The sequence below is a fragment of the Brienomyrus brachyistius genome, chromosome 11 (genome assembly GCF_023856365.1).
Source record: "Brienomyrus brachyistius isolate T26 chromosome 11, BBRACH_0.4, whole genome shotgun sequence".
In the NCBI taxonomy this organism is placed as follows: domain Eukaryota; kingdom Metazoa; phylum Chordata; class Actinopteri; order Osteoglossiformes; family Mormyridae; genus Brienomyrus; species Brienomyrus brachyistius.
In genome coordinates, this window is record NC_064543.1 from 25,289,734 (window position 1) to 25,316,290 (window position 26,557).

The 26,557-nt window shown below is 41.6% G+C and overlaps 2 protein-coding genes across 6 annotated transcripts in view; both read right to left on the minus strand.

Annotated features, from left to right (window-relative positions):
* Positions 1-1,229: 1,229 nt before the first annotated feature.
* LOC125704085 (SIN3-HDAC complex-associated factor-like) lies at positions 1,230-5,747 on the minus strand. Of its 2 annotated transcripts, none has more exons than XM_048969403.1 (6): positions 5,592-5,747; positions 4,234-4,391; positions 3,964-4,063; positions 3,671-3,785; positions 3,302-3,452; positions 1,230-2,743 (listed from the first exon to the last, which is right to left on the minus strand). In XM_048969403.1, the coding sequence occupies exons 2-6, from the start codon at positions 4,359-4,361 to the stop codon at positions 2,563-2,565; spliced, it is 675 nt and encodes a 224-aa protein (XP_048825360.1). In that variant the 5' UTR covers positions 4,362-4,391; positions 5,592-5,747; the 3' UTR covers positions 1,230-2,562. The 2 variants fall into 2 exon arrangements, with proteins under 2 accessions (XP_048825360.1, XP_048825359.1); XM_048969402.1 differs by having other exon boundaries at positions 3,644-3,785.
* Positions 5,748-6,601: 854 nt separating this feature from the next.
* Positions 6,602-26,557, minus strand: part of LOC125751894 (DENN domain-containing protein 5A-like) — a 38,571-nt gene continuing 18,615 nt past the window's right edge. For 2 of the 4 annotated variants that reach the window (XM_049031302.1, XM_049031300.1), the window contains 20 exons: positions 24,408-24,595; positions 23,210-23,512; positions 19,890-20,105; positions 19,415-19,649; positions 19,176-19,238; positions 17,509-17,659; positions 16,714-16,807; positions 16,034-16,165; positions 15,334-15,486; positions 14,901-14,988; positions 14,674-14,752; positions 13,285-13,413; positions 12,874-12,995; positions 12,027-12,172; positions 11,671-11,789; positions 11,346-11,527; positions 11,003-11,085; positions 10,502-10,625; positions 10,218-10,383; positions 6,602-9,224 (listed from right to left, as the gene is read on the minus strand). In XM_049031302.1, the coding sequence (XP_048887259.1) occupies positions 9,041-9,224; positions 10,218-10,383; positions 10,502-10,625; positions 11,003-11,085; positions 11,346-11,527; positions 11,671-11,789; positions 12,027-12,172; positions 12,874-12,995; positions 13,285-13,413; positions 14,674-14,752; positions 14,901-14,988; positions 15,334-15,486; positions 16,034-16,165; positions 16,714-16,807; positions 17,509-17,659; positions 19,176-19,238; positions 19,415-19,649; positions 19,890-20,105; positions 23,210-23,512; positions 24,408-24,595 (2,957 nt within the window). In that variant the 3' untranslated portion in view covers positions 6,602-9,040. The remainder of the gene's footprint in view (positions 9,225-10,217; positions 10,384-10,501; positions 10,626-11,002; positions 11,086-11,345; positions 11,528-11,670; positions 11,790-12,026; positions 12,173-12,873; positions 12,996-13,284; positions 13,414-14,673; positions 14,753-14,900; positions 14,989-15,333; positions 15,487-16,033; positions 16,166-16,713; positions 16,808-17,508; positions 17,660-19,175; positions 19,239-19,414; positions 19,650-19,889; positions 20,106-23,209; positions 23,513-24,407; positions 24,596-26,557) is intronic. The other 2 variants (XM_049031303.1, XM_049031301.1) reach the window with 1 other exon arrangement.

The window sequence follows — 26,557 nt, forward strand, 5'->3', positions numbered from 1 at the left end:
GTATGGGCTGGGGAGGGGCCGTACGGGAGAAGAAAATCCCCGCTATATGAGCAACACAGTCCATCTCACACCCCCGATACTGAAGGTGTTATCCACCGAGCTACCTTGCTGCGTGTATGAGTTTATGTTTGTAAAAATATTTTCCAAACATTTTGCTTTGTTTTCACAATTTAATGAAATTTAAAACCACAAACAGTCCACTAACAGACTTAATCTCCAAGGAACATTTACACATTTAATGGAATTCAGCAGATTACGAAGCAGGGATTATTGCATGTATACAATGGGGCATGCAAATTGCATGCGCTTCGCTCACATATTCTGAACGCGTAGGGGTATTGCCATCACTGAGCTGAGTACTGCAGTACCAAATAATACTAACGGACTAAAATAGCATGTTTTTATCGGTGATATGAAACATAAGATAATTATTTTAATACTTTATTAAATATTTAATTTTTTAAATCAGCAAAAATATAGATGAAATATATGAAATAGCATCCTGTTTAACTCCCAAAAAGTGCACAAAAAGTTTTTACAGCATCAGGAAAGTTTATTTTGTAAAATAAATAAATATAAATTATAGCAGAAATCGATGGAAACTACAATGGAATAAAAAAAAGCACATTTTAAATGACTTTAAATCTGAATCAGCAATATTTCTACATTTGGTATTAAACTTGTAATCCAAATGTTCTTATGTTACTATAATAAAGAAAAAAATTACCAATATTTAATGCTGGTAAAATTATCCAACCCGCTAGGGAGACGGAGCATTAGTGAGGCATTGTCACAAAACTAGGCCCTGACTAAAGTCACCTTAAGCAGAACACAGCTAAATACAGATTCGTAGCAGAAGTGTATCAATAGATTAATTTACTACTGTAAATAATTAGTTGCAGAATTCCACATGGTTGTGGTCAATAACAAAAATGTGGGAAGAGGTAGTGGACATTGTTACATATTCCATATAATAAGGTAAAATATTTTGACAGCGCCCTCTAGAAATTGCAGTGGAATTTATTTTTACATGTTTGAGATGTTTTATTCAAATCAAAGAGTTTACAAGGTCCATTTAATTCCTGAGGAACACATGAAGTCACAAGTCAGGGAGTTTTGAAGTTTTTAAGCGTAAAAAGAAAGCATAGCATAATCAGCTTTGATAAAACCCACACAACCGTAGGTACAGTCTTTGAAAGCTCACAAGAAAAACGGGAATTTTCTTAGCCTGATGTTAGTTGGCTCTTTAATTCAGCATGATTTCACACATTCAAAACGTCTGCATAGATTTCATTTGTAATTTTTTTTGTTACAAATAACCTGAATAATGACAAACCATGAGGGAGTTTCTCAGACAACATTAGCAGGGGAGCTGATTATACAGGCTACGATCCTTCCTGACATCAGCATTCACGTGCTTCACATGGGTTAAAGCATATAAACAAACCATAATACTCACAAGTGTCTTAGCTTTCACAATGTGTAAAGGACTATGCTGCAGTCCTTTAAGTAGTAAAGGGGAGGGGACTCGTGGCATCAAATTGCTCAAAATGCCTTAATTTCTTACAAGGACATACAAGCCTGACAAAATATAGGCATAAAGAGCAAATAATTAAAAGGTACCTTGTTGGGAAACCATGGGATAGAGCTTTACAGACTGAGACTAGGTGCATTTGGATAGATGTACGTACACACAATGAAAGTTCGGATACATCAACTGTCTGAGTAAATATGTTTCAACAGACAGGCAAAATGGGGCCACACACCTACTGAAAGGTGATACCATACAAACCTAGGTGTCAAACACCTTCCATACTTCCATTGCATATTTATTAAAACTGACCAACTTCCGAACACATTTGTTGATAACTGATCTAGGGTCAGTACTGCAGGAAGGAATTAAGTTTGAAAGGCATCTGGGGTTTAAAAGAAAAAAAAAAAAACCCAACAACACTGCCCTGAACGTCATACTTTCCCAGATACCCGGAATGGACCTATCAAACACACAAAAACGTCAGTAACGTGGTTTGTGTCTAAAATATGCAGAATAAGAAGTAGTTGCCACAAAATGCCATAAATAAGAACCCATCACTGCGTTGAAATGATGTATCATGTTAATCTATGCATAATACAGAAATAAACTTCCTTTTTAGCCAAAAAGGACAAAAGAACCAAAAGTAAAAACCATTAAATGTAACCGTATTTACAAACTGGCACTGATAAAATGGGATGAGTTCACAGTTTGAATACATAAAAACCCACGTTTGCTTCTGGACAAAAAAAAAAAAGTAATAATCATACTTCCTGAAACTATAAATATAAACTAATGCCCTGACCTTAAAACAGCTTTTTTTATTTTTCATTTTCTTAAAAAAGATAGGGAAATTCATTTTTATACAAAAAAAAGAAATATTCAAAATAATTTTTTTTAAATGGGACACTGTCTACCTGTCTAACAGCTATACAGTAAGCTACAAAGGGAATTGTGGAGGTCGAGTCTGCCACTGGAGACAAAGCTAAGAGGAGCCAATGAGACTCTGAGGGGGCAGAGCATGTGGGCCATCACCAGGTCCCCTTCAGGTCCTCCTCTGCTAGAGAAACAGGAGGAGTAGAAAGGTGTGCCTCCTGTGCAGGCAGTAGAGTCTCCTGCTTCTTGGAGCTACAACAGGGTTTGAAGAAGCGCGGGTCAATGATGACTTCTCCAAAGCGACCTTTGTAGACGATCCCACAGCACACCTTTTGTCTGTAAGAAAGAAAAGTCACAATATGAAGGTGACAAATTCAGGATTTGACCTAATGCCAATGGCACTGTATGTAATCAACATTTTAACACACAAAATATCACTTAAAATCCATGAGGCCAAGCACAGCTGACAAATAATTCAGCCCGGCCAGGGATCATCAACCTGCCAGAACACAGACAAATGTGTCCAGGGCAAAAGTTTTGTCCCCCTGGATCAAAACATGCAGGCTACGTTTTTAAATACCAGATTCGTGGTAAAGAAAAAAAAAATTGTACTTTGATCAAAATATCCATCTGAATTGGCCATGGTGTTGATCCTAAGCCCAGACAGAAGCTACTTCCTAGAAATTCCTCAACAAAAACATTAGGGCAGAGTATTAAGGCAATTTCTATTATTAATATACTTCTTTTGGCTTATGTGACAAACAAACAAGCTTAAGGTACAAAAACAACAGAAATACAGCATCCATCCTCCATTCCGCTCCTACAGTAGACTGCAAACTACATATAAACACATTCATGTGTTTTAATTAAAGAATGTTAAAGTAAGCACTGCACCTCTTCCAGTAGGAAAGATCGAGGAAGGAGAAGGAGGATGGTGAGGCACGCCTCTGCTTCGATTCAACATCCGAGCCGTCGTCAGACTGATTGCTGTAGCTGGGTGACTGTGGAGGAGACACACTGGAGGTGCTGCTATGGGCATCGGAGTCTGCAGGCCAAGACAGTGCTGATCAGTACATTCATTATCTTTAATTAAAATAAATTGTAAACTGACATCCAAATACATAATATGGGACACAGAGTTTTTGTCAAATAATGCAGTTAATTATTAACTATTGTTTTACTTGACCATAATTAAATTGAAAAAGACAGTCACTGCAACGTAAACAACTGACACACCTTTCATTTTGCAAAACTGCAACTCACTCTGTCTTTTAAATTTATGGAGTCTCTTCAGCTTGCTTTTCTTTTTCGCCTCCCTGCTTTTCTCCTTCTTGGGTTTGGTCAGCTTAAATCCAGGCCCAGCCCTTGCATCTACCACCTAACGAAGGTTAGAACCAGACAGACTATCAAAAAGCAGAAATTAAAGTACACTAAATTCATTTTTATTCAATCAGAACTCAAGTATGTTGCATTGCTCTGAAAATTATTTTGCTGATTTGAAATTAAGATGAATTCTTTAAAATATACTTATATATATATAAATAATGATGACTAACGTGGTTCCAGTTCTTTTTAGATCCAAGCGGCAGTTTTTTCCACCTTTTCACCAATAAGACACAGGCATTGCAGATGTCTCCAACTCGATCCTCTACTAGTCTATAAAGAGAATTTACAAATTCCTTATTTGCAGTGTCTATTTTGTTCATTAAGACAATCCACTTACATAATACGTAATGAAAAATGTGATACAACTTAGCATTAAAAACAAAGTAAAAAGCAGAAGGATTAATTACAATAAAATTTGGGTTGCACATCGTTTAACTTACCCAAAACAGAGTCTAAAGTTTTCCTCGTATCGGCTGCTGTCCGTAAAGCGGGAGCTTGACGACTTGGTTTTACAAATGCAACAGCCTTCATGACTCCGATAGATCTTCGATTTATGAAAACCGAACATTTTCAAAGCTCGCCAGGGAGTTATCGACCTCTGTTCAAAATATGTAGAAGAGAAAAACAACAGAAAACAAACAGAAATAGATCAATAAACCGCGAACAACGGCGATGGAGGAAAGGCTGCGCACGTGCGAAGGGGGCGGCCACCGACCAAACGCGATGCGCTTATTTCTGGAGTTTTGTCTGTTAAATTTACCAAAAAAACGAAGAACAAAAATCAAAATATATTCTACATGCTAATCTTTAACAAACTGTTAGTTCGGTGACATCTTTCTACTCGTCAGCTACTTACATAAATGCATCAAAGAGGAAAAAAAACTCCCACCACAGATACCACTCTGCACTTCTGAAAGATCCCAACTCCCACATTCATAGCTAAACATGCTTTTGTCTAAAGAAAACCTTCTAGAGAATCAACCGAAATGTATTTTGTTGATTAAAAAGTAAAACTCTTTTAGGAAAGTCCGGTACTAGTATACCGTATTTCAGTTACGAAACTGAAAGTAGTATTTCAGCTAATTCAAAAAGCAAACGCTTCATCGAAAATACGGCAAATATAAATAAAACCGGCTTAATGTAGTGCTAGAAGGTAATGAAAAATAATTATACACGAAATATCTAATGGCGCAGCACCTCTCTAGCATCGCACCGTAATTAAATCCATCAAAATGCCTTCTGACGCCATCATGTAACAATCAAAGCAACTCATAACAAAAATAATTTTACTAAGACACAAAACTATGGAGACTTAGCGGTTGATTAAAAGGTATTTTGTCTAAGGTATTTTACGGAGTTATAAATACAGCGAGCAACATGCTGCTATATTTTGAATCTTTGCAACAAAAACGCGGGGAGGTGCGTCGGATTATAAGAAGCATGCAACAAACTCGGACTTAAAATTTACTAAGAGGAACGATGTACTCGAAGTCAGTCTCCGATTGTGTAACAGGATATAACCCGCTTGTATATTATATGTGAAGACAACGCTGACTTTAGAAATGTAAACTTTTGCTCGGTGTGAGCGCGAAACGACTCCGTGGCTGATGTAGTTTTTGTTACTGCCATGCCACGCTCCCCATGCACGATCTCCCATTGTTGTGCGTTAATGATCACCATGCTTCTATTTACTCTAATTTCATATAGACTAAATGCCTTTTCAAGTTAAAAAAAATAACGTACAAATACTCATTCATAGTATATACAACCAATCAATCAGGAAAAAAACACGACTTACCAAAAACTTTGAATCCTTTCTATTTTCTCAAAACGACACTGCGCATGCCGTACTACTACTGAATACAGCTGGACATTAGAATATAATTAACATAAAAAACATTGACACAAAGCGTAGTATTACAGAAATACCATATAAGGAGTCTAACGTTTGCGTTTGAACACATATCCAGCCAATAAAAGTACGACATGGCAGGCATTTAAGATTGTTGCATTCTGGGTAGGATAGTGAACAAGTTAGAAGATCAGGGAAATCTACCGATGCAGAGAGCATTTGAAACTACATCACCCACAAGGAAGCAGTCTTGAGTAGAATTTCCATTGTTAAACGGGGTTTCCGAAATGGCGCGAAAGGGATATAGCTATTTATTCGACAATCACATTATATTTTAATTTCAAATGCTACTAAAGACTGAATTGTGCATCATTCGTATGCCACGTGCTCAAAAATGAGTGCAGATACCTACTGGACGACACAATATTTTCAGCAAGCTCTGGCAAGTGTTGCTGTGTTTACATTGTATGCAGGAATTTGACTCCTCCCCCTATGGATAACCATTTTGTGTACGTGCGTGTGGCGTGTTTGGTTCATTCACAATTTGGCGCGGTGTTACCGAAAGATTCTGATGGTATTAAAGCATAACGCGCTTTTAAATATTTTCTGATATCTTTCATGCAGTTTCACAGTTATAACAAAATGTTAGTTTACTTCTGTGAAGCGACTTTCCCGACGCAAAGTTGACTCATATGCTTAAAGGAATTGTTTGCGTTATAAATATTAATGCATTGCGTAGAAAATTAAATATAACTTATTGGAATATATTTGGATTCAGTTTTGCTTAACAGATTATTTTGTCTAAAGCAGCTTACAGGTGATTCTAATAGCACATTATCTACCAAATTATGCGCTAGTATTTGGCATTTTGACACTGCCAATGCAGTTTCAAACCTTAGGAATAGGCAGCAGGAAGAATAAGAAAAATAAAACAGAACACAACGTGTAAAACAACATTCCTGTTATTGATCCAAAACGTTTACTCTTTATTAATGAGACAGATATAACACATGTAACCACTCTTGGCGATCCAGTACATGGCTTCGGTTCTCGTACAGTTCTGATCCCAGAGCAGTTACAAGAATGATAAAGAAAGCCTTCTAGAAAATTATCTCCCATATACATTACTAGTAATTTCAGTCTACCTTCTGCTTTTTGTAAAAATATACAATACACTTTACATACAGACATGTTCTGTTATTATACACTGTACACTATTAACCACTTTTATTACATTACATAACACAGCTAAGAAGAAATACGAAAACACCCCACATCCCAAGAAGCTCATGCCAGCCATGTCGTGAGACAAAGTGCCAGTATCATCCAAGCATTGTTGGAATGAAAATTGAAAATTCCACATGTGCTTCTGTAAAGCAGTTTTGTCATGACTTTGTTATGGTGCTGTTAGTAAAATCATAAGGCAGACCCAACCATTCTCTTGGTACTGTCCATAAATTCCTTTGTGGATTTTTCCCCCAGTGATCTGGGAATTGCATAGCAGACACAGCAGCAGAGCATGGTATGTGACGGGAAGCTCGAGCCATTTTAGTACAGTGGAAAAATCATGGCACAACCTCGAACATCTCATGTCAATTCAAACTGCATGGTATGGCCTACTGTGAGCATGTATTAATGCGGCAGTCTTCTGTCAGCGTATATATAACTCAACATCTTAATAAAAGGTTCTAACAATGAAACCATGTGCTACAATAACATACACTCAGTAGGCACTTTAATTGGTACACCCAGCTAGTAGTCCAGAGGACCCACTGGCTCCAGACTATAGGAAATTTGTGCATTAAGAGAAGCCTTTCTGCACACCACTGTTGTAGCTCTTATTTCTGTGGCTTTTCTGTTAGCTTTAATGAGTCTGGTCACTCTCCTCTGACCTTTCTCATTAACAAGATGTTTTCACCCACAGAACTGCTGCTGACTGGGTCTTATTATTTTTTTATTGTATCGGACTCTAGACACTCTTGATAGTGTGAGAAAAACCCCAGGAAAGTGGCGGTTTCCAAGGTACTAGAACCACCAGATCAGGCACCAACAATCACACCACTTTCAAAATATCTTAGATCATAGCTATTCAGTTGTTTATTATAGTACTAACATTGTTGTGCTGTGTGAATGAAGCTGCACCCACATGGTTCGAGGAGCAAGCTTATGTTACTAAGGCAGTGTATCGTATAAACTGGCCACTGAGTGTACATTCACAACAGTTACAATAAAAATAATGACTAACTGAGAAAATGAAAAGAGCAAAGGTCAAAGAAAGGCAAGTAGATCCTTGCCAGTTTACATAATAACCATACCATATCCACATTAAATCTCACCAACACAGTGAAACTGGGCAGCCACTACAGAACAGCAGACGAGTTATTCTCCTGAAGTAGAGGGTGTTTGTAATTTTTGTCCTGCATGCAGCTGAACGCTCAGAGCACCGAGCTTCAGAATCTTAATTTATGCAATCCCCATTATAAAGCTGTTCAGGGGTGCTGCAGTCTGTCATTTCAGCTGCTTTACTGAATGTAATAAAGGCATAAAAGAAAGCCATACGAATCACTACCAGAAAGTGTGAGTGTACGATTTAAGGTGAATAAATATCGAGGTATTCAAAGGAATGCTAAAAAGACACATTTCTACTATTATGTCCACAATAGAGCATTAATGTAGAAAGTTAGTGGACCACAGTTTTCTAAGTTCTTATTACTGCTCATATGGGGACAATTGTGCATCAGTGATTCAAGCTACATTTCTTTAAATGGTTGGGGCTGCCTCTTCAGCTGCTCAAGTATGATATGTAAGATTTGGACGTTACTTTCTCAAGAACGATCTAATCTGTGCATTGCTATTGTAAGATATAAAACTCTTTGAAAGGAATTCTTCCTCTTTTAAATATAAAATTGACTCATTGTTAGTACTTATAAAGCATACATCTACATCATTTGCTTTGAGCTCTGCATTATGATTTAAAAAAATTGACAACAGAGCAAGCAACTTGACATACATATTAAAATAATACTGTTCCTTTCTGAAAATATATTAACTGTTTTTGTTCATTGCGTTCCATTTAAACATACCCATTGTCAGCAGTTCACAACATCCACAAAAATATTCAGCTGTCATTAACACAGTATAGCGCGTGTTGGTGTGTGTTCACCAAAATAAAAATGACAAGTCATAATAGAAAACATTTGAAATATACAACAGTATATTTTCAAGGATAAAAATTATAACATTTAAAAAGGCTCATTGCACTTACTATATGGCAAACATAAAGGTAGCTTTAAATAAGCTAGACATTTTTTCCCAAGTCTGTCACCATTTTAAAAAAGGTTTAATTTGTCTGTAAAAATTCTCCTTTGCTTGACACGTCACATCCTACGAGTGCTCTAAATGCCGATGCCTTTAACAAGCGAGGCCTCCAGAGTGATGTTGAACTCCTGTAATGTCTGAAGCACTCTAATCAGGGAGTTCACCAGTGTGTGGTCTTTTATCAGTGCCATGTCCTCATACATCTGTGCTGTGATTGGACAGTCTGCCAGAAGAGCAATCCAATGGTGCAGCAGGTGCTCTCTGTGGGGCAGAATGAGTCATGTTAACTTGCGGAACAATTACGATCCAGCAAAGTGGTAAAGAATACAAGATGCAACACATACACTGCTCACAGAACGTCTTGTGATGCCTGTTTAATTCAGTAAAAATATTGCAGATTTATTGGTTTTATAACAAAGACCATTACTTTATTCGTGGACAAAAAATGTATCACATTAGAAAATAACAACTAGTTTTAAGTAGAACATTCATTTCAAGTACTAATAAACTTAAACCCAAATTATACTTCTAAATGAGCTGTTCGGAGTTCAGAAAAAAGTTCATTGACAAGCAGTCTTACTGGGTGCTGATTAATTAGTAACACCTTTACAATAACATAAAATACAAAATATTTCTGTTTAGTATAATTTGCGAGCCAATACCTACATTGGCAAATAATAGTAAAATGGCAAGAACAGAACTGATGACACTTAATAAAAATATCTGAGTGGAAGATATATGCAGACATGTTAAACATTGCTTGTCAATGGACTTTTGTTACGGAACCAATCAATTTGTCACATTTTTATGGAATTAACAAAGCGTCCCAAGACTTTCTGTGAGCACTATATATGCAAATGTTTGGTTGTACTGTACTGCATCAATGACCATTAAATCGTAACAAAGAAAGATTTCTGCTCTTCTTCAGTCACTCTTTCCGTCAGTTATGGTCACTTTGCTAGCTGCTTTTTCCTCTCAGACTGAGATTTGACTATGAACCCCCCCCCCCCCCCCAGTTTGGCACCCTTCCACACAAGTAAAGGATGACAAACATTTGTCTACATGAACCACCAATGACACATCAAGGCACAGGAAATAACAGGAAGGCTAATTATTCCGCTATCTCTAGCGGAGAGAAAACAGCCACTCTCTGATTACTATGTGATAAATGACAGGCCGGAGAGTACAAGGTTTTCCGGTGATGAAAGCATTGCTCATTAAACCCCCCAGCCATCGCACTGTAGGTGTACCCACCTGGCCCCCAGACACACAAGCAGCTGGAACTTTCCGTCCTTTCCGATGTTCCTGGGCGTGCCATTGATGGCTCTCATGAAGCGGCAGAAATTTCGCGCCCTCATCCGCCAGTTCTCATCCGCCATCTCCTGCTGCTCCAAGCTCTCAAAGTGACCCTGGGCCTTCTCTGTAGAGTGACATAAGGTCAATCAGGCGGCCTCCATTTTCCTGGGACACTGATGAACAGTGAGAGTATCACTGACAGAACGACACCTTTGGCTTCAGGTGAGGAGAGGCGCCCTTACCAAGGTAGTCCCAGATAAAGACGCTTTTGAAAAGACGTGGGGACTTAAAGCCGTGCTGGAAGACCTGCTCCAGAGCCCAGACTAAACCACCCTCTCCACACAGAAGCAAAGTCAGACTACCCCTCTGACAGAGAGTGAGAGAGAGACACAGAGAGGCCAATGAACTCGCTGATCATTATAAGAGGGACTCCAGGGTCACATCAAGTGTTTCACTTCTGTTTGTTTTCTGTGTACTGCTAGCAACGTTCCAAAACATTCCAAAAAGATTTATACATACTACTAAAGGGATACAATATTAGTCACATATTACTGAACATACTGTCTCTTTATATACAATCTTTGTTGTATTTTCTTTACCAGAAATTTCTACTTAAAACTCATGGAAATACTTTACCAAGGAGACAACAAAAGCAGCCAGATTCCACCAGCTTTCTGGTCAGGAGTATAATTTGTTGAGCCCCCCGCCACCATGTAATGACAACACCTGACATCACGCCTCACCTCCTTCTCTGGCTTATGGAAATGCTTCACTATTCCGTTGATGGCCTCTCCCACTCCTTCTTGAATCTGACCTGTATTTAACTCTGGAGCACAAGATAAAGTAACAGAAAGCACCGAGAGATTCTCTTTATTATAAGTACCCATGAATTCAGATCACTAGTATTTCTCTGAAGAACCAGAGAAACTCTGATATTTTGGAAAGTCTACATGCTAAGTCAGACCCAACACTACTCATATGGCAACGCATGAAAACTTATTTACAGCAAATGCTCTAAATACAAAAAAATGAACCTGCCCACTTCTTTCATCTCCCCAGCTTTATCATTTTCCCCATGATACTTACTTGGTTTGCTGCTTGGCGAGATGGTGACCAGCCTCCGTATCATCCCAGGGGAATGCTGTAGCGGAGGTGTCCTGCAAAGCCGGTCTTCACTCTCTGTACTAGGCGTAATCAGTTCCCCAACTAGGATCCTCTCTAAGCTTCCATCATCCACACCTTTCCCGAGCCAACGGCCACATGGAAACCTGATGATGCAGCCACCAGATACACACGTAAGTAATGTAGTAAGGCAGATAACACCAAGCCAGATTTACAAACGAACCATGTCCCTCAGCATAAACCTACAACGGCCATGGAAATGAAAAAGGGTGCACCTGCTGGTACTCACCTATAGGTGTGGCTGGTGATCTCATTTCGGACGACGACGCACTCCACCAGCCACTTAGCATAAAGCCCTGAGTTGTCATGTCCCATCTGCACTGTGGTCAGCTTGCCCAGGTTCTGGCACTGTAAGGCGTCATAGGGTGACTCACCAGGACCAACTTCTCCCTCTTCACGCGAAACTCTAGTCCACCGCAGGTGCCATTAAAGCCACCTGCGCTAATAATTACTATTCCAAGTAAATGAATGACCAGCTTGACAGGGTTTATTATGTGTGAGGAATGGCTGTCATTTACCTGCAGATGTGGTTTCTCTGAGTGACCCCCAGCCCCCAACACCCTGAGTGGACCAACCCGCTCTCACCTCAAAGGTGATCTCCAGCGTGTTCTTGGGGACCTGGAGCACACCCGTCTCCGACAGCTCCCCCGAGACACAGACCCAGGGGTTGGCCGTGAACATGGACCCCCCCAGCTTCTTGCTAGGGATGACCACCACGTGGTATGGGATCACTGTATCGAGGACATGGAAGGACAGCGGAGAATGAATCAACCTGATTGCTACCTTTGGGCTACACATATAGCTGAAATATACACTTATATGTTACAAAGCTTGGAAAATATGCTTTCAGAAGGAATTACTACATAATTTATTTTTGACATGAACAAAAGGTAATACTAAGCAAAAAAGTCTACTACATGCATTTATAGTTATAAATAAATTATTATAACAAACATACAGGGATCTTGTTATAACAAAATTACACATGGTATTCTCAGTGATTGAGTACAAATATTTCAGGGGGTATGATGAAATCTGCAGATAAAATTTGAGAGCTGGGGGTGGGGAGTTGATTGATCTGGATTAAATTGTGTTTCAGTTCAAACCAGAATTCACCGGTTGAGTACCCCTCATATACTTTGTAGGTTTACCTTTATGTGCTACACAGAACAATTTAGGGGGGTGGTGAGGGGGTGGTTTGAATAATTTATTCCCACTGGGCACAGAATCCATATGCCTCCCATAGCAACATGGGCCTTTGGTATACTTGGAAAGAAAAGTATTTTAATGGTGATGAACTTGGGTTTGCAGTCCTGTTCATTATCACTTCATATCTGAGATGGAGGAGATTCATCCAAGGTGCCACATCACGGTACTTAGGTATTTAAGGTCATTCCCCTTAAAACCCCTCATGTGAGACGCAAGCACTCACTGATGGTGGTGAAGACGTTGGTGAAACAGAAGTAATCCACGGCATTGAAGGAGAGGAGATGGTAGAGGAACTGCTCCTTCTCATCATCACAGCGCAGAAAGGCATAGTGCTTGTACAGCTTGCTGTGAAGACACACGGCCCAGCTGAGTGCTTTGGCAATGCGCTGCCTTAAATGCTGCATTAGGTTTCTCGCATCCTCCAACTGGCCAAAAGACTACTGCTGTAAATAAATCATATTCCCCCCCCCCCCACGTGGCACTGTGTGTAACTAATAAACTCATCTATTAATTTTTGTAACAATCCAGACAGGTCTCTCTTTCAACACAGCATAATTAAATATAGAAAACCTTAATACAATACATGCCCTAAATTAGACTGCGTTGATGTTTAGTGTGACTATGATCTCCTCACTTGGTCAACTCGTGGTCCAACAGCAGCTTTTTGAGGTGTCTGGACAGAAGTTTCTTCTCCATCGAGAGGCGCATCCAAGCTCTTGCCTTGCCTACGTCGGTCTTGATCTCACCAATGTTCTGGATGTGCCTAGAGGGGTGAATGGTATGGCGACAGGGTGGATGGAGCACAAGCGGGCAAGGGATGATCAGATTAACGCTAATAAAAAAACTCACTTTTACCACAAGGTGATGGAACCACAAACCCTCAGAGTTCCACTGTAGCCATGAAAACAACAGAACCTCGGAAAAGTATCCAGGAGTTGATCCAGCAATAGGAAATATCCAGGCTCAGAGTTTTAACGCACCTCCTTCCATTGACAATGGCTACAACCATCCCTAGTAATGACTAGACTTGGAGTTCTAACAAGCCAGGTTAAATTCCCCTGCATGCTATAATGTTCCTGCAGCATTAGGTCATTGTTGTATAAGAGCCAAAAGTCTCCCTGCACTGCTAGAGACAGCTTCCTGCTGTCTTGCTTTCAATGCACTGCAGGAAGTCTAGCAGTCAGGCTAGACGGTACAAGCTGCCACCTCACACTGCTCAGCCCCTTCCTGGTCTTACACGATGAACAACGTTTTTGTTTGATGAACGACATTAACATTTTTCATGCATGCAGAGACTCGCAGAGACGTGCAGGAACATAGCAGCTGTTCTGCCTCAAGATACACACATCTGGCTGAACAAATCCTAGAGTTCATGCACCTAGCATTTGGATTAGGTTACATTTAAATATAACTTAATATAAAAGAACAAAAATATAAAATGGGAAAGCTGAAAATTATACAGCGTGACTAAGAATATGTAAAAAAATCCTATATCTCTTTATTTTGAAACCATTTTCTATTACAGATCATTACATTGTTCTCTAGTACAAACATTACTGTATAAAACAGAATAAATAAACTCAGGAGGCAAAATAAACATTTATGCTAGAAGCAAAGAAACTGGAAATATAAAATTCACAAGCTTGTCAGTAGAGGGCAGTAAGTAGCCAGTATAAGAACATGCTATAGGGTGTTAAATACCAACAAGACACTGAAAAACTAATACAAAAGTCACATAAACATTTGGGTGAGCAGGAAACTCCTTCAGGCTTCAGTTATTCAGTTAGTTCACAGTGCAATTTTAGGACCAACAGTTAGCATTCTCAATAAACACTATCACTTTCATAGACAGTCGCCGTTTACTTCACATTAGTAGTAGTATGTTTTTAAACCTCACACAGGCCTTTTTAAGTACATTCTACTTTACATCGCTATCTTGAAACGGGAGGCAGCCAATGCACATTACACCTCGCCACAGGTGTTTCTCCCACGTGCCGACCATGCTGAGTTATAGGTGACTCACCGCATATCCTGGATGAGGGAGATTTTGAGGGGGGGCAGAGCGGAGCCGGCATCAGACTTGCGTCTCTCGGGGTTGAAGCCTGAGGAGATAACATTGCATTCATGGCGTGTTTGCTGATCTGTGCCTGAAAATGTGACTGCTGATCGTTTGAGAAAAGCAGCTTCCAGTGCTCATCCAGTATGTCCACAGCCACCAGAGAGCAGATCGAGGTGACAGGCGTGGCATACCTGGGGGGGCCAAACCGCCTGGGGGGGCATCCCTCTTCTCTTCGCTCTCCTGGTAGTGCAACAGGTGTGACCATAAGGCCGATTTACCCTGGCAGGAAAAGAGCATGGAGAAAGATGCCTGAGGCAACATCCTGGTGAAGCAAGAGTGAAGGTCTTGGAGAAAGTCTCTCTCCAAATAGCACCGCAAAGAGACTGTTGAAGGGAGTGACCCTGAGTGCACAGATAGGTACTTAATAAAAAGAGAGAGACCACTGCAAAATGCATACGCAACACAATAGTGATGACTATCTTGGGCGGCTTTGTTCGATAATGACCTTTGTTTTTGCAGTTAGCTCACATTCGAGGCAGGGATGCAAACACTTTATCGCATCCCAGCAGATTGCAGGTCGAGCTGCGGGCCTCGTCGCCAACACGCTCCCCGTCAGACACTGACCTGCTTGACCTGCAGCCCGTGGCTCCAGATGCGCTCCAGCAGGTCGCAGAGGCTGGCGATGAGCGTGTTCTCCTCCACGCCCGTGATGCTGACCTCGCCGTGACCCAGCTCCACCGCCTCTCTGCCCATCTTCTCCACCAGCATGCGCTTAGTCTGGGAGAAAGTTCCACCGTCACACAGTGCAGTGACAAGCCACGGAGGGCCCAGTGAAAACTGCTGAGCTGCCATTTATCTGACGAGGCGAACGTCCGGACCAGGGTGCCCCCTGCCTTGTCTTAAGAGCTTCCTGGGACAGGATACAAGCTCACCACATCCCCAGACATGGCAGATAAGCGGTTGGAAGAAGGACGGTTGGATGCTATTATTAACATTGATTTTCCTTGAACTTGGATTTCAGCAAGAAGCTAATAAAGCTAATAAACTGAGCATTGTGTAAAACTTAAAGCATAAATTTATCTGGTTTTATAAATATGTAACTTTTATAGGGTTTCTGGTGAAATTCTATTTGGTCAATAGAAGTGGATATTATTACATGGTAATAATAATAATAATAATAATAATAATAATAATAAATGAGCAGCATCCTGAGCTTAGCAACTTTTGCTGACAAATCCATTACAACACATGGCATGGCCAATTACACAAGAGCTTGGATCTGATGCAGTAAAAATCACAAGGAAACGGGTAAATAAGATGGTACCTTGTTTCTGCATTCTTTCAGCAGTCCCTCAACAAACTTAGAGTTGGTCTGCGCAATGACAGACGGGGAGAGATTGGACAGCTTGGGCTGCCGGATGGTGGTGCCGAGGCTCCGGGCTTCCTGGATGTACTTCTGCGGGAATAACAGAGGGTCAAACAAATGAGCTGCTCCACTCAGGAGGCAGAGAACCAAGAGGAGTGGATGCAGTGGCACAGGGAGAGGTGGCCTGTCTACTTCTACTCAAGACACAGGCAGTAGGACAACAGGAAGTTCTATGCTGTATATAACTAGGTGAAAGGGAATTAGAGATGCTAGTAAAGAGGCCTCAGCTCAGGGGAATTACAACACAAAATAAACAAGATGTCTCTCGATACCAGGTCAACAGACACAGACTTAAGGCAGGGTTGTACTGCCTGCGACTGCCAGTAGATGTCGAGAGCCAGCAGGAGCTGAAACTCCTGAAAGAGGCACTCCAAATGCTGATGGAAGATGCGGAGAGAGAGAAGGAGGAGCGGAGCAGCCCATGTGGCGGAGAAGAAGGGAGAAGTGAGTCATGCACCAAATGTGTTAGAAAAGTGAAATAGTGCACGACACGCGGAAAGCAGTAACCGCATACAGACGTGTGCCTTATCGACTGCCTGTGGTGTGGCCAGGCTGTAACTATGGCGACAGGGGCTCACCTCTCTCTGGTCGTTATCGAGGTACAGGTGTTCAGCATGCTGCTTCTGCCTGTCCTTCCTCCTCCACTGAGCTGGAGCGCTTCGCTTCGTCCACCTGCCACACAGAAACTCGATGGGTTACCGAGCCAAGCAAAGTACTTAATGATACATTCCGAGGAACGTCACATTAAAAGTCATTAAAAACAATTTCACAATGGTATAATATGCTTAATAAATAAATTAGATATTTTATTCAGTAAAATACAGTGCTCACACAAAGTCTTGGGACACTTAATTTACTAAAAGTGTTGCATGTTTATTGGTTTTACAACACAAATCATTAATTCATTCATTTACAAAAATATATATATTACATTAGAAACAATTGGAAGTCTTAAGGTAAATCATTTTGAAACCCAAAAAGAGCTGTTCAGAGTTAAAAAGTTCATTGGGAAGCATCATAGGGTGTTTTGTAACTAGTAACAGCTTTGAAATAACATAAAACATCAAAGATTTGCGTTTAGTATCCCTATGGCAGGTAGGGACTACAGTTACAACTAACGGCAAAATGGCAAGAACAGAACGGAATGACTCGGTCAAAAAAGACAACACTTAATAAAAAGAACATTTCTGCGCAGATGATATATGTTAAACATTGCTTGGCAATAGACTTTTGTCATGAAACCGATGCGTTTGCAACATTATTACAGAATTAAGTAAGCAAGCGTCCCAAGACTTTCTGAGAGCACTTTGCTATTTGACAGCCATCCCTTCAGGGGGGGGGGGGTTGCATTCCTGGCAGCGCCCCCTGCTTACTTGTTGCCGGTGGGTCCTGTTGACAGCACATCAGACTGTAGGCGGGGGAAGAAGCCGGCCTCGTAGCGGCCCTGTCCAATCTTCATGTCCAGCAGGTGGGGATGCAATGCCGTGTGGTCCATCTTGCTCAGCCGCATCTCGATGGCCTTTTCTGCCGTCGCAGAGAAGAGCAAGACCGTCACGTCACACCCCGTCACAAAGCTTTTTCTCCAATACCCAAAAATAATCCCTTCCCTAACCTGTTATTCAAAACCAAGTTCAGCAGCTAGATTTCAGTTAATGGGCCACAGCTGTACACACATGTGTTACTCCAAGGCCATTTTTCTGATACAGTTGTGTGGAAGGATGGAAAAGGTTTCAAAGCAGATTTTAGACAGACTGCAGGCGATAAAAGCAAAATGCTGATCCTTATCCAGAAGTTTGCTGCCCTCGTTTGCTGCTGATTCTTACAGCCAGAACCAGAAAGGCACGATATCCCTCCACCTCACCCGCAAATCCCCGCGGCAGGTTTTCACCGCGCAGTAACCCAGTAATACAGCTTGCAGCAGGGGTCTCAAACTCAAATAAGCTGAGGGTAACTGGCTAGATGGTCTTTCCAATGCGGGCCACTTGAGCCCAGAGAGAATTAAAAAATGATGAAAACGCCAATAAACCACTAAACAGCATGCAAGATGCCGGTGCCAAAACCTGGGGCGGGGGTTAGGGTATTTAGCAGAAACATTACATTGTTTGATTGGAAAATAAAAGATCAATCAGCAGGCCAGATTTAACACCGATTTAAAAACATGTCACATAACCTCCCAAGATCACCAAATTCATTTTCTGTCCACTGCAGAGGACAGTATTTTTTTGCTCCTATCTCTCATACTATACATGCCACCCTGATAAGTCCTGCTGTCCCTTAAAGAGGGCAGTCAGGGCTCTAAGGCGACATCACAGGCATGGGGGTATGACCTTCCCCTTCCTCTTCCCATTAAATCAAAATTTTAATCAACATTAATGTTTTTTCATGGATCTCAGGAGGCTTGAACCGCCACATGAGGCAGTATGTTGAGGCATACAGTGAGCAAAGTGCCACATTTACTGTTACCTGCATGAGAACCTGCATGAGAACCTGCACGAGAACCTGCAAGAGGTGTCCCTCCTCATATTAGTGACAGACATGCAGTAACTCCCAAGATCCCCCAAAAAGGTAGTGCGTGGTACTTCCTGTACAGGACTAATGTACTAGAGGTTAAATATAATAAAAACAATAAAAAATATAAATTTGTATAAGTGTAGCTTCCAGTAATTAACTGCTTTATTTTCTTTCTAACAGCCCCTTCAGACAACTTATTCTACATATTCTAAAGACATGTTTTTTCAGCTGTGTGTCTACAATGGTTTATTTAAATCTATTTTTGACACTTTAATGCTACTATAACAGGCCAACCTATTGCTATGCTAAATATCCTATAGCAGGAATTGAAAACACTAACAGATAAGCATTAATTCAGTGAAACAACCGGGCCATTAGCTGTAGTAAGCAGTGACAGTTTTAATTGCTATGCCTCGGTAATTCCCACAATGCACTGCCAAGCATGTGTCCTGAATTCCACCGCCGGGTGATATAAGTAAGGTTAAAGGGGGATGCATTGCTACTAAAGTGTCTTTGTTGGTCTCCATACCAATGGAATGAGGGAGAGGAGCTACCAGATCGATATTCTCAAAGCGCTTTTTGAGAGCAGACTCTGGAAACAGAAAGAGTCATTCTGTCAGCATGTCAGCATACCCATGCTGGGTATACCATGTTATTAAGTCACGTACATAACAATTCATCTGAGATGCAATAGGATGCTGACATTTCATTGCATTATTTTCCTTCTTATCTTATTATAAACTGCAGCGTCTACCGCTGCGCCCCCACCTGATTCCTCAATGGTGGTGCACTTCTGGTACATGGAGGTGCGCAGAGTGGGGGTCCGCACATTCAGCATGCGGATCTTGTCCACCCGGGCGTCGAACACCCGCAACGCGTGCTCTTTGTCCTCATCGTCGTGGCACAGGATCTTGCTGTCGATGAAGGAGGCGAACATTTGGGTTTCCAGGAAGCGAGAGAGGAAGGGCAGGTAGGGCTCCGGCTGGTCGGAGAGAAAGGAGGCCTGGACGGGACAAAAAGGCAAAGACTCTGAGGTATTAGGGGTCTTTTCTCCTTTTTCCGCCCTGGTTCTTATGAGAACAAAGGGAGCTTCAATTAATGATCTTCGTGCTGTTTTTCCAAGATTTTTCTCTGTCAAACAAAATTCCTGAGCAAGTACAGTTCGAAGCCACAGCAGATTGCACAGCTCTCAATGGCTAGGCTAACGCATGAAGCCATATTTACCCGCAGGCTTTCATCTTACCTTATCAAAGTTCTGCATCTGTTCCCGGTTGCTGAACCAAGAGTCCTTGTCCTGGCTCGGCTGGATGACAAACACCTCGTAGTCCGCGAACATCTGAGTGAAGCGGTTGGCGAAGATTTCACGCACGTGGATGTTGAGCTTGTGCATCTTGAGCTCCTCCTCGTCGCACTGCACCTTCACCTCCTTGTTACTCCCCTGGTTCTCCCTGGCATCCAGCTGAGGAGGCGAGAAAGTGAGGTGACACAGTAATTGCACCTCCCCCGGAGGAGACTGGCGGCACAAGGCTTCATCTTTGGTTAAATTATCCTTCTAGGAAGATATTGACAGTTTATATACTTCTCTCAATCCAATGTGTGCCAGTTGCTATTTCTGCTGTTTCCTTTTTAATACCGAGCACTACAGCAGCTCATGACGACAGCTATCATGACCTCAAATGCACCGTGGGTGCTTTTCCACAGCACCAAGTACCGTACTTTTGGAACTTTCGCTTTTCCATTGACTTCCAGTCCTTTGGTACTTTGGAGTGGGACTTGAAACACTTTCTTTGTTGACTGGTTATGCATCACTGCTCTCGTGATGTCTCAGTCCGACCGTCGTCACACTATATTGTGTTTTTCTTTGAAGTTTTTACTATAACAACCAAGGAAATTAATTTACAAAAATTAATTTTTGGTAGGCTTGTAAACGAATTAATCTAATTTCAGTGTTTTCTTATGGGAAAAATTGCCTTGGTTCGCGTACAAATTGGTTCACGACCACTTTCCTGTAACGGATTGTGTTCGTGAATCACAGGCACCTCTGCATTTTGCTTAATATACTAGGACAGCATGTATAAATCATATTGTCCCAGGGATGTGATTTGTTACAAAAATATTGGGGTATTAATAAAGCAAAAAAGTTCATACATTTCTCAGAAACCCATCCAGGAGTGATTTAAACAGCAGACATGAAAAACTACGACCTATATCTATGAAAGGAATAATAATTAAAATTGCAAAACCAGCAGGTTTTTACTATGATAGTAAAAATGTTTTAGCAAAACTCAAACTGCGTGCGCTACAATGTCCGTACAGAATTTAAAGTAAAGAAAGTAAAGAAAGCCTGATCTTAAATTAGCTTGCTAGCGATGTAAGAACTGCACGTGCATAACATGTGATGTTGGTATTAATGTTGCACATCATCCAGCCCTATAATATACAACATTCTTTTTTTGAATTCAGTACAAAATACCCCAGCAAGTGTTATGATGTCATTCGGCACCATGATTTTTCAAATCATGGAAAATGTCTTTCTGATTCTATGCACAGTCCAATTGGTAGAACTGTAAAGCAAGTGTGCCTAAAGGGGAGAATGTAGGCAGTACTCTCCTTGTTATTCAGTAGCGAGTGCAGGTACTCCCCTTGTTATTCAGTAGCGAGTGCAGGTACTCCCCTTGTTATTCAGTAGCGAGTGCAGGTACTCCCCTTGTTATTCAGTAGCGAGTGCAGGTACTCCCCTTGTTATTCAGTAGCGAGTGCAGGTACTCCCCTTGTTATTCAGTACCATGTGCAGGTACTCCCCTTGCTACTCAGTACCATGTGCAGGTACTCCCCTTGTTATTCAGTAGCGAGTGCCGGTACTCCCCTTGCTATTCAGTACCGTGTTCTCTAGGGAAATACTTTGCAAAAAGGAACTGAAATCAATCTCAATAAAATGAACCAAAGAATATACAAAAAAACAAATTTCAACTAGACTGATTTAACTAAAAAGTATCTTGCAATCTTCCTTCATACAGCTGACATGGGTCTAACCAGACCAATTGGGTTACAGTACATTCTGGCTATTGGAGCTTGAAGTTTATGGAGTAAATCCTGTGATGCTCACATATTATTCATTCTGATAAGTGTTAAGGGAAAAAATGGTTAAAGCCTTTTATATATATTTTCATGACACTGGTGTTTAAATGACATCAGAAGCTGATTTTTCCCTGTGACGAAACTCTGCCTTGCCTTGTTATTCTTATGCAAGTCGGTCTTGCTGAAGCTACCATGCACACAGAGCTCTTTTTAGCTGTATGTGATTCAGAAAGGGCTCTGAGGGAATGAGGGACAGAGGAAGGGAGCAGAGGAGAGAGTGTGTGGCACTTCATGTTATCTTCTCCACACATTCCTGTGCGGCCAGAGCCAGTGGGCTTGGGAACGGAAGTGCAGGCCGATTGTTTAGATTTACAAAAAGACAGAAATGTCACTCAGCTGCTAAACCGCAGTCAAGATCTCAAACTGAAAACACAAAGACTGCAAGACGTTTAGCAAGTTGCTCAGGATCTTTCAGATGTGAAGTGGATTACAGACCATCTGGCTGTTGGGCTTCAGGTAACCAGCACTGAAAGCCTTCCTGTGATTTTCAGCAGCACTTTACATGAGGGGGCACAAATAGTGTAGTAGTCATCACTTTATTAATATGTTAATTTACCAGAAACAACTGCTAGTGTTAGTTATGCACTGATCATGCAGTTTTAGTAGTAACTGAGCTACTCAATTACTTGTACCTCCTCAAGTAAAGTGTTGCCTAATATTCCTATTAGTAACATTCCTTTATTTGGAATAACCATTCCGCTATCCAGCAAACTACGTTGATCAGTCTTCCCGACCTCAGCGGATATACATACTGTAGCAAGCGCCTTTACAGAGGAGAGGTAGAGCACACAGGTAGAGACATATTAAGACAATAATATATTGTCTTATTAAGATAACATATTAAGATCCTGACCATAAATAACGCACCTCAATACCTACAGACCACCTAATGGAAGCAGACATGAGGAAACACCCCAGAACAATCTAGGTTGTGCTCATCTTATCATCTCCACAGTCTGTCAGCAAGATACCTGCAGAACATGCGGCCATGCGCTAAACCCAAAGGCCATGTTACAAAACAGATGGCAGTTAGCGTCAGTAAGCAGCACCAGGCTGGCTGAAGCTCATTCAGGGAGTGTGTCATGGCAGCTAGCAGAGCAACTGCTGCTAATTCACAGAGTAGCCTTCAGGATGACAACAGCGTAGCACATCCTACTTCCGGAAGTCACAAATTACCGCGTCATCAAATCAACGCAGTCAGAGTCAGAGTAAAAAGCATGTACGGCTTCCATATAGACTGCTATTCAATTCAGAAATTGGCACTTTACTCACTGTACGCCTCAACATACTGCCTCAGTATGAAAGTTATTTTCCATTTGAAAAATACTTTGATGCGTTATTGAAATTAAGCCCTTTCTTATCTTCAGATTTTGCTGTTTCCACAATGTTCTCCAGAAGGGCCACGCATGGCCTCTTGTAGCTTACCTTCTCTAAGCTGAGCCCAGTTCTCTTGACCAGGGCCTGCAGTCGGGCGATGGTCTCGTTCTCCTTGAGCAGATAGGAGCTGAGTGGAGAGCCGGACAGGTTGCCATTACGCCGGTCGGAGGCGCGGAAGACCTTGAGCTTGATCATGCTGTCGCTGCAGCGGAGTCTGCCCTCCGGTGGCACGCCAAACGCCAGGAGGGCCTCCGAGATCTCCTGGATAAACTCAAGCTTGTTGGGGAACTGCGGCAGGTCCTCGGGCAGCTCAATGAAGTGGTTGTCGATGTCCACAAAGCAGAGGTTCGCCTGGAAATACAAAGGTAACAGCAAATCAGTACAGCACTGCGAGTATCAGGTGATGGCATCCCGGGAAGAGACCAATAGCAGTTTTCACCCCTATCCAATGAATATGGACGATTGAGTTTATCAACAAATACAGCTACCCTTTATTTTATTTACCCACTCAAACCTTTAAAAAACAACTGGCACGTCCATGTCTGCAGTAAGTATGAAGCAGCCCTTGGAGGTTAAAGTAGATGGCAGAAAACACAACCTGTGGGTCCAGTTGTCAGAGTAGTGACTTAAAAGGGAATGGCAAAAATTCACTGCATTTCATAAGACCCTTGAAAAGTAGAAGAGCATCGCAGCCATTCAGATTTAAATGAAAAGAACATTTCTGAAAAATGTAGATCTTTGAGATGGCTGAACTGCTCTGAGGCATAGAAGGAGATACCGTCAAGATCAATCTCACAACGTTTGACATGTTACATTTGATCTGTTCTGTAACCTTAATGATCTCCCAGTGTTACTGTTCATATTGTTTTGTTTGTAAACTAGAAATCTGAAAAACTCTATTTCAGCACTTTGAGGTTTAGTCAGAACTGCTTACAAACACTTATGCTGAGTGACTTTTACATGAATCCAGACCTTTTCATATAATATTATAACACTTCATCTTTTTCAGGTGCCCTCAGTTACATGACTTTATGGTACTAAAAAAGCGTCAGGCACGCAGACAGGTAATAAAATCATGGATTTGAACCCCCCCACCTCGTTAACAAACTCTGCCGTGGACCAAGACTGCACACTGTGCTATTTTGAAATGGTGGTGGGAGGGGAAGTGTCCTTGCCTGACACACATGTTTGTTTGTTTGTTTGTTTTTAACGAAAGGCTGATAAATGAGGTGATGTGGCAGCCTACCTCCTGGGGCAACTCCAGCTTAGACCGGTCATCATGGCCGTTGGAGTGCAGGCCCATCAGATAGGGCACGGGCGCGTCCAGGAAGTGTTGCAGCGAGGCGGGCAGGATGGGCACATAGACGTGCTGCCACTGGAAGGGGAACATCAGGGCGGTGATGCTCTCAGCCACTGTCATCAGCCTCTGGTAGTCTGTACGACCAGCAGACAACAGCAGAAGTACAGTTAGTACAGTTAGAAGTACTCCTTGGTTTGGGGGTGGGGACAGCCACCCCCCATTATATTACATTAATTTATTGGCAGGAGTTTCTATCCAAAGCCGCATACAACTGCACAAGCAGGGAAAGCCACTCCTTGGTGAACCTGGGACTACAGACCTTGCTGAGGAGCCGATTGCCATCCACAGTCCTACCCCACAGATCCACACATGCTATAAAGCGACCAGTTTGTTACTTAAATAGCATAGCCAGAAAAAAACCTAGTCTAATTCAAGAATTAATCTTCCTGGCTAATTCATGAATTTGCTCTCCCTTGGGGTCTTCCATGTCTAATCCTTTATTTGCACTGTGGCACTCATGCAAAACCCCTCTGCCTCGTGTGCTATGTGCTTCTGAAGAACTACAACAACCAATACATTATTCAAGCAGATCATATCGCTAGAAACTGGCCCATAATGCAACTGGGGTGCATCAGACAGTGAATTGCTTTGGTGCCCCTGAAGAGAAAATCAGAGTAGAGATGATGCGATGACAACATGCTGGGTGTCCTGCACATTCACCAGCTGCCTTGGCGCTTCATATTCAGACAAGCGAGCACCACCTTCCTCGCCAGAGAGCAGAACACCATACAAAACTGCATCGGTGCCTCACAAACAATTTGATTTAAGACTATTAATATTTAACAGGTACAGACAAACGTTCAGAAGTGTTTTCATATTTCAGGACTGCATCAACATTGTGGCACCATTAAACACAAGTATTCATATAATGTTTTTCCTGCAAAATGATTATTTTCTTCCCTTCATGCCACTTGCAAAGAGCAGCCTTTGATCTAAGGTTCTAATGCACTCGATTTTGCTTCCTGCTGAGAATTCATGCACAGAAGGCTGGTGGCATGAGTGCAGGAATCCTGATCCAGTCAGCCCCCCACTGTCCACTGGAACAGAAAACCTTTTCATTCCCAAAACCTCACATTACTGCACAAGCACAGGGTCTAGTCAAGTGCTGAGCTGGAAGATTGCATAACTCTATTACAGATTTGGAACTGAGTTCTCAGACTGTATAAATTTAATTGCTAGTTAGCATTTCAGATTAGTACATATTTATTTATATTAAGCGTATATACATAGAAAATCATCTATGAATACAAATTGCAAAAATGATGGGCTGTATATCACAGAAAATATTAGTATACTTATTTGTGTTACCTACACCACTCAGCACAGTCTAATAGATTTTTAAACCAACACGAGGCTGTATTACTGGTAGGGTTGAATTAGTTGCTATAAATTCAATGTAATTATAATAGTCGTCATAAAGAAAACTGCGTGATGTGTTTGACGACCTCATATGCCCAATATACATGCTTGGCAAACAACAGAAACTACTTTAAAGAATTCAGTTTCATTGGCTAACTAATACACCTCAGGTTCAGACTTCCAGAAGAAAAAGCTTCACTGCTGTGAGTGGCGTGTTACTTTTCCGCAGAAGACATCCCCAATCTTTACGTAATTTTTCGGCTTAATTCTTCCAAATACATTTCTGCAGCACAGTTACAGCAAGGATGATGTCATTTCTAACCAATCGTATTTGTGACACAACCTTCACCCCTTCCTTGCAAAGCGTTGCCTGGCAACGCCACAGCATTGCACCTGAAAGGCTTCCCTGCACTCTGCGAACCAACAGCTCCATCTAGTCATGCATACATGCCGTCTTTCTGCTTCCCAAATCCTTAAGTGGTTTTACGGGGTACAGTGGCAGGGCTTGCTGAAAACAGACCCTGTGGGTTTTTACACGAGAACAGATTCGTCACGCAGCTGGTTTGAGAGATGAGCAATGCTGAATAAGGCGAATATGCACCAATGACATGCTGCCAGTGATGTACTTTCAGATTTCACATATTCTTTCAGAAACCACCAACTGTTTTCTGATTTCA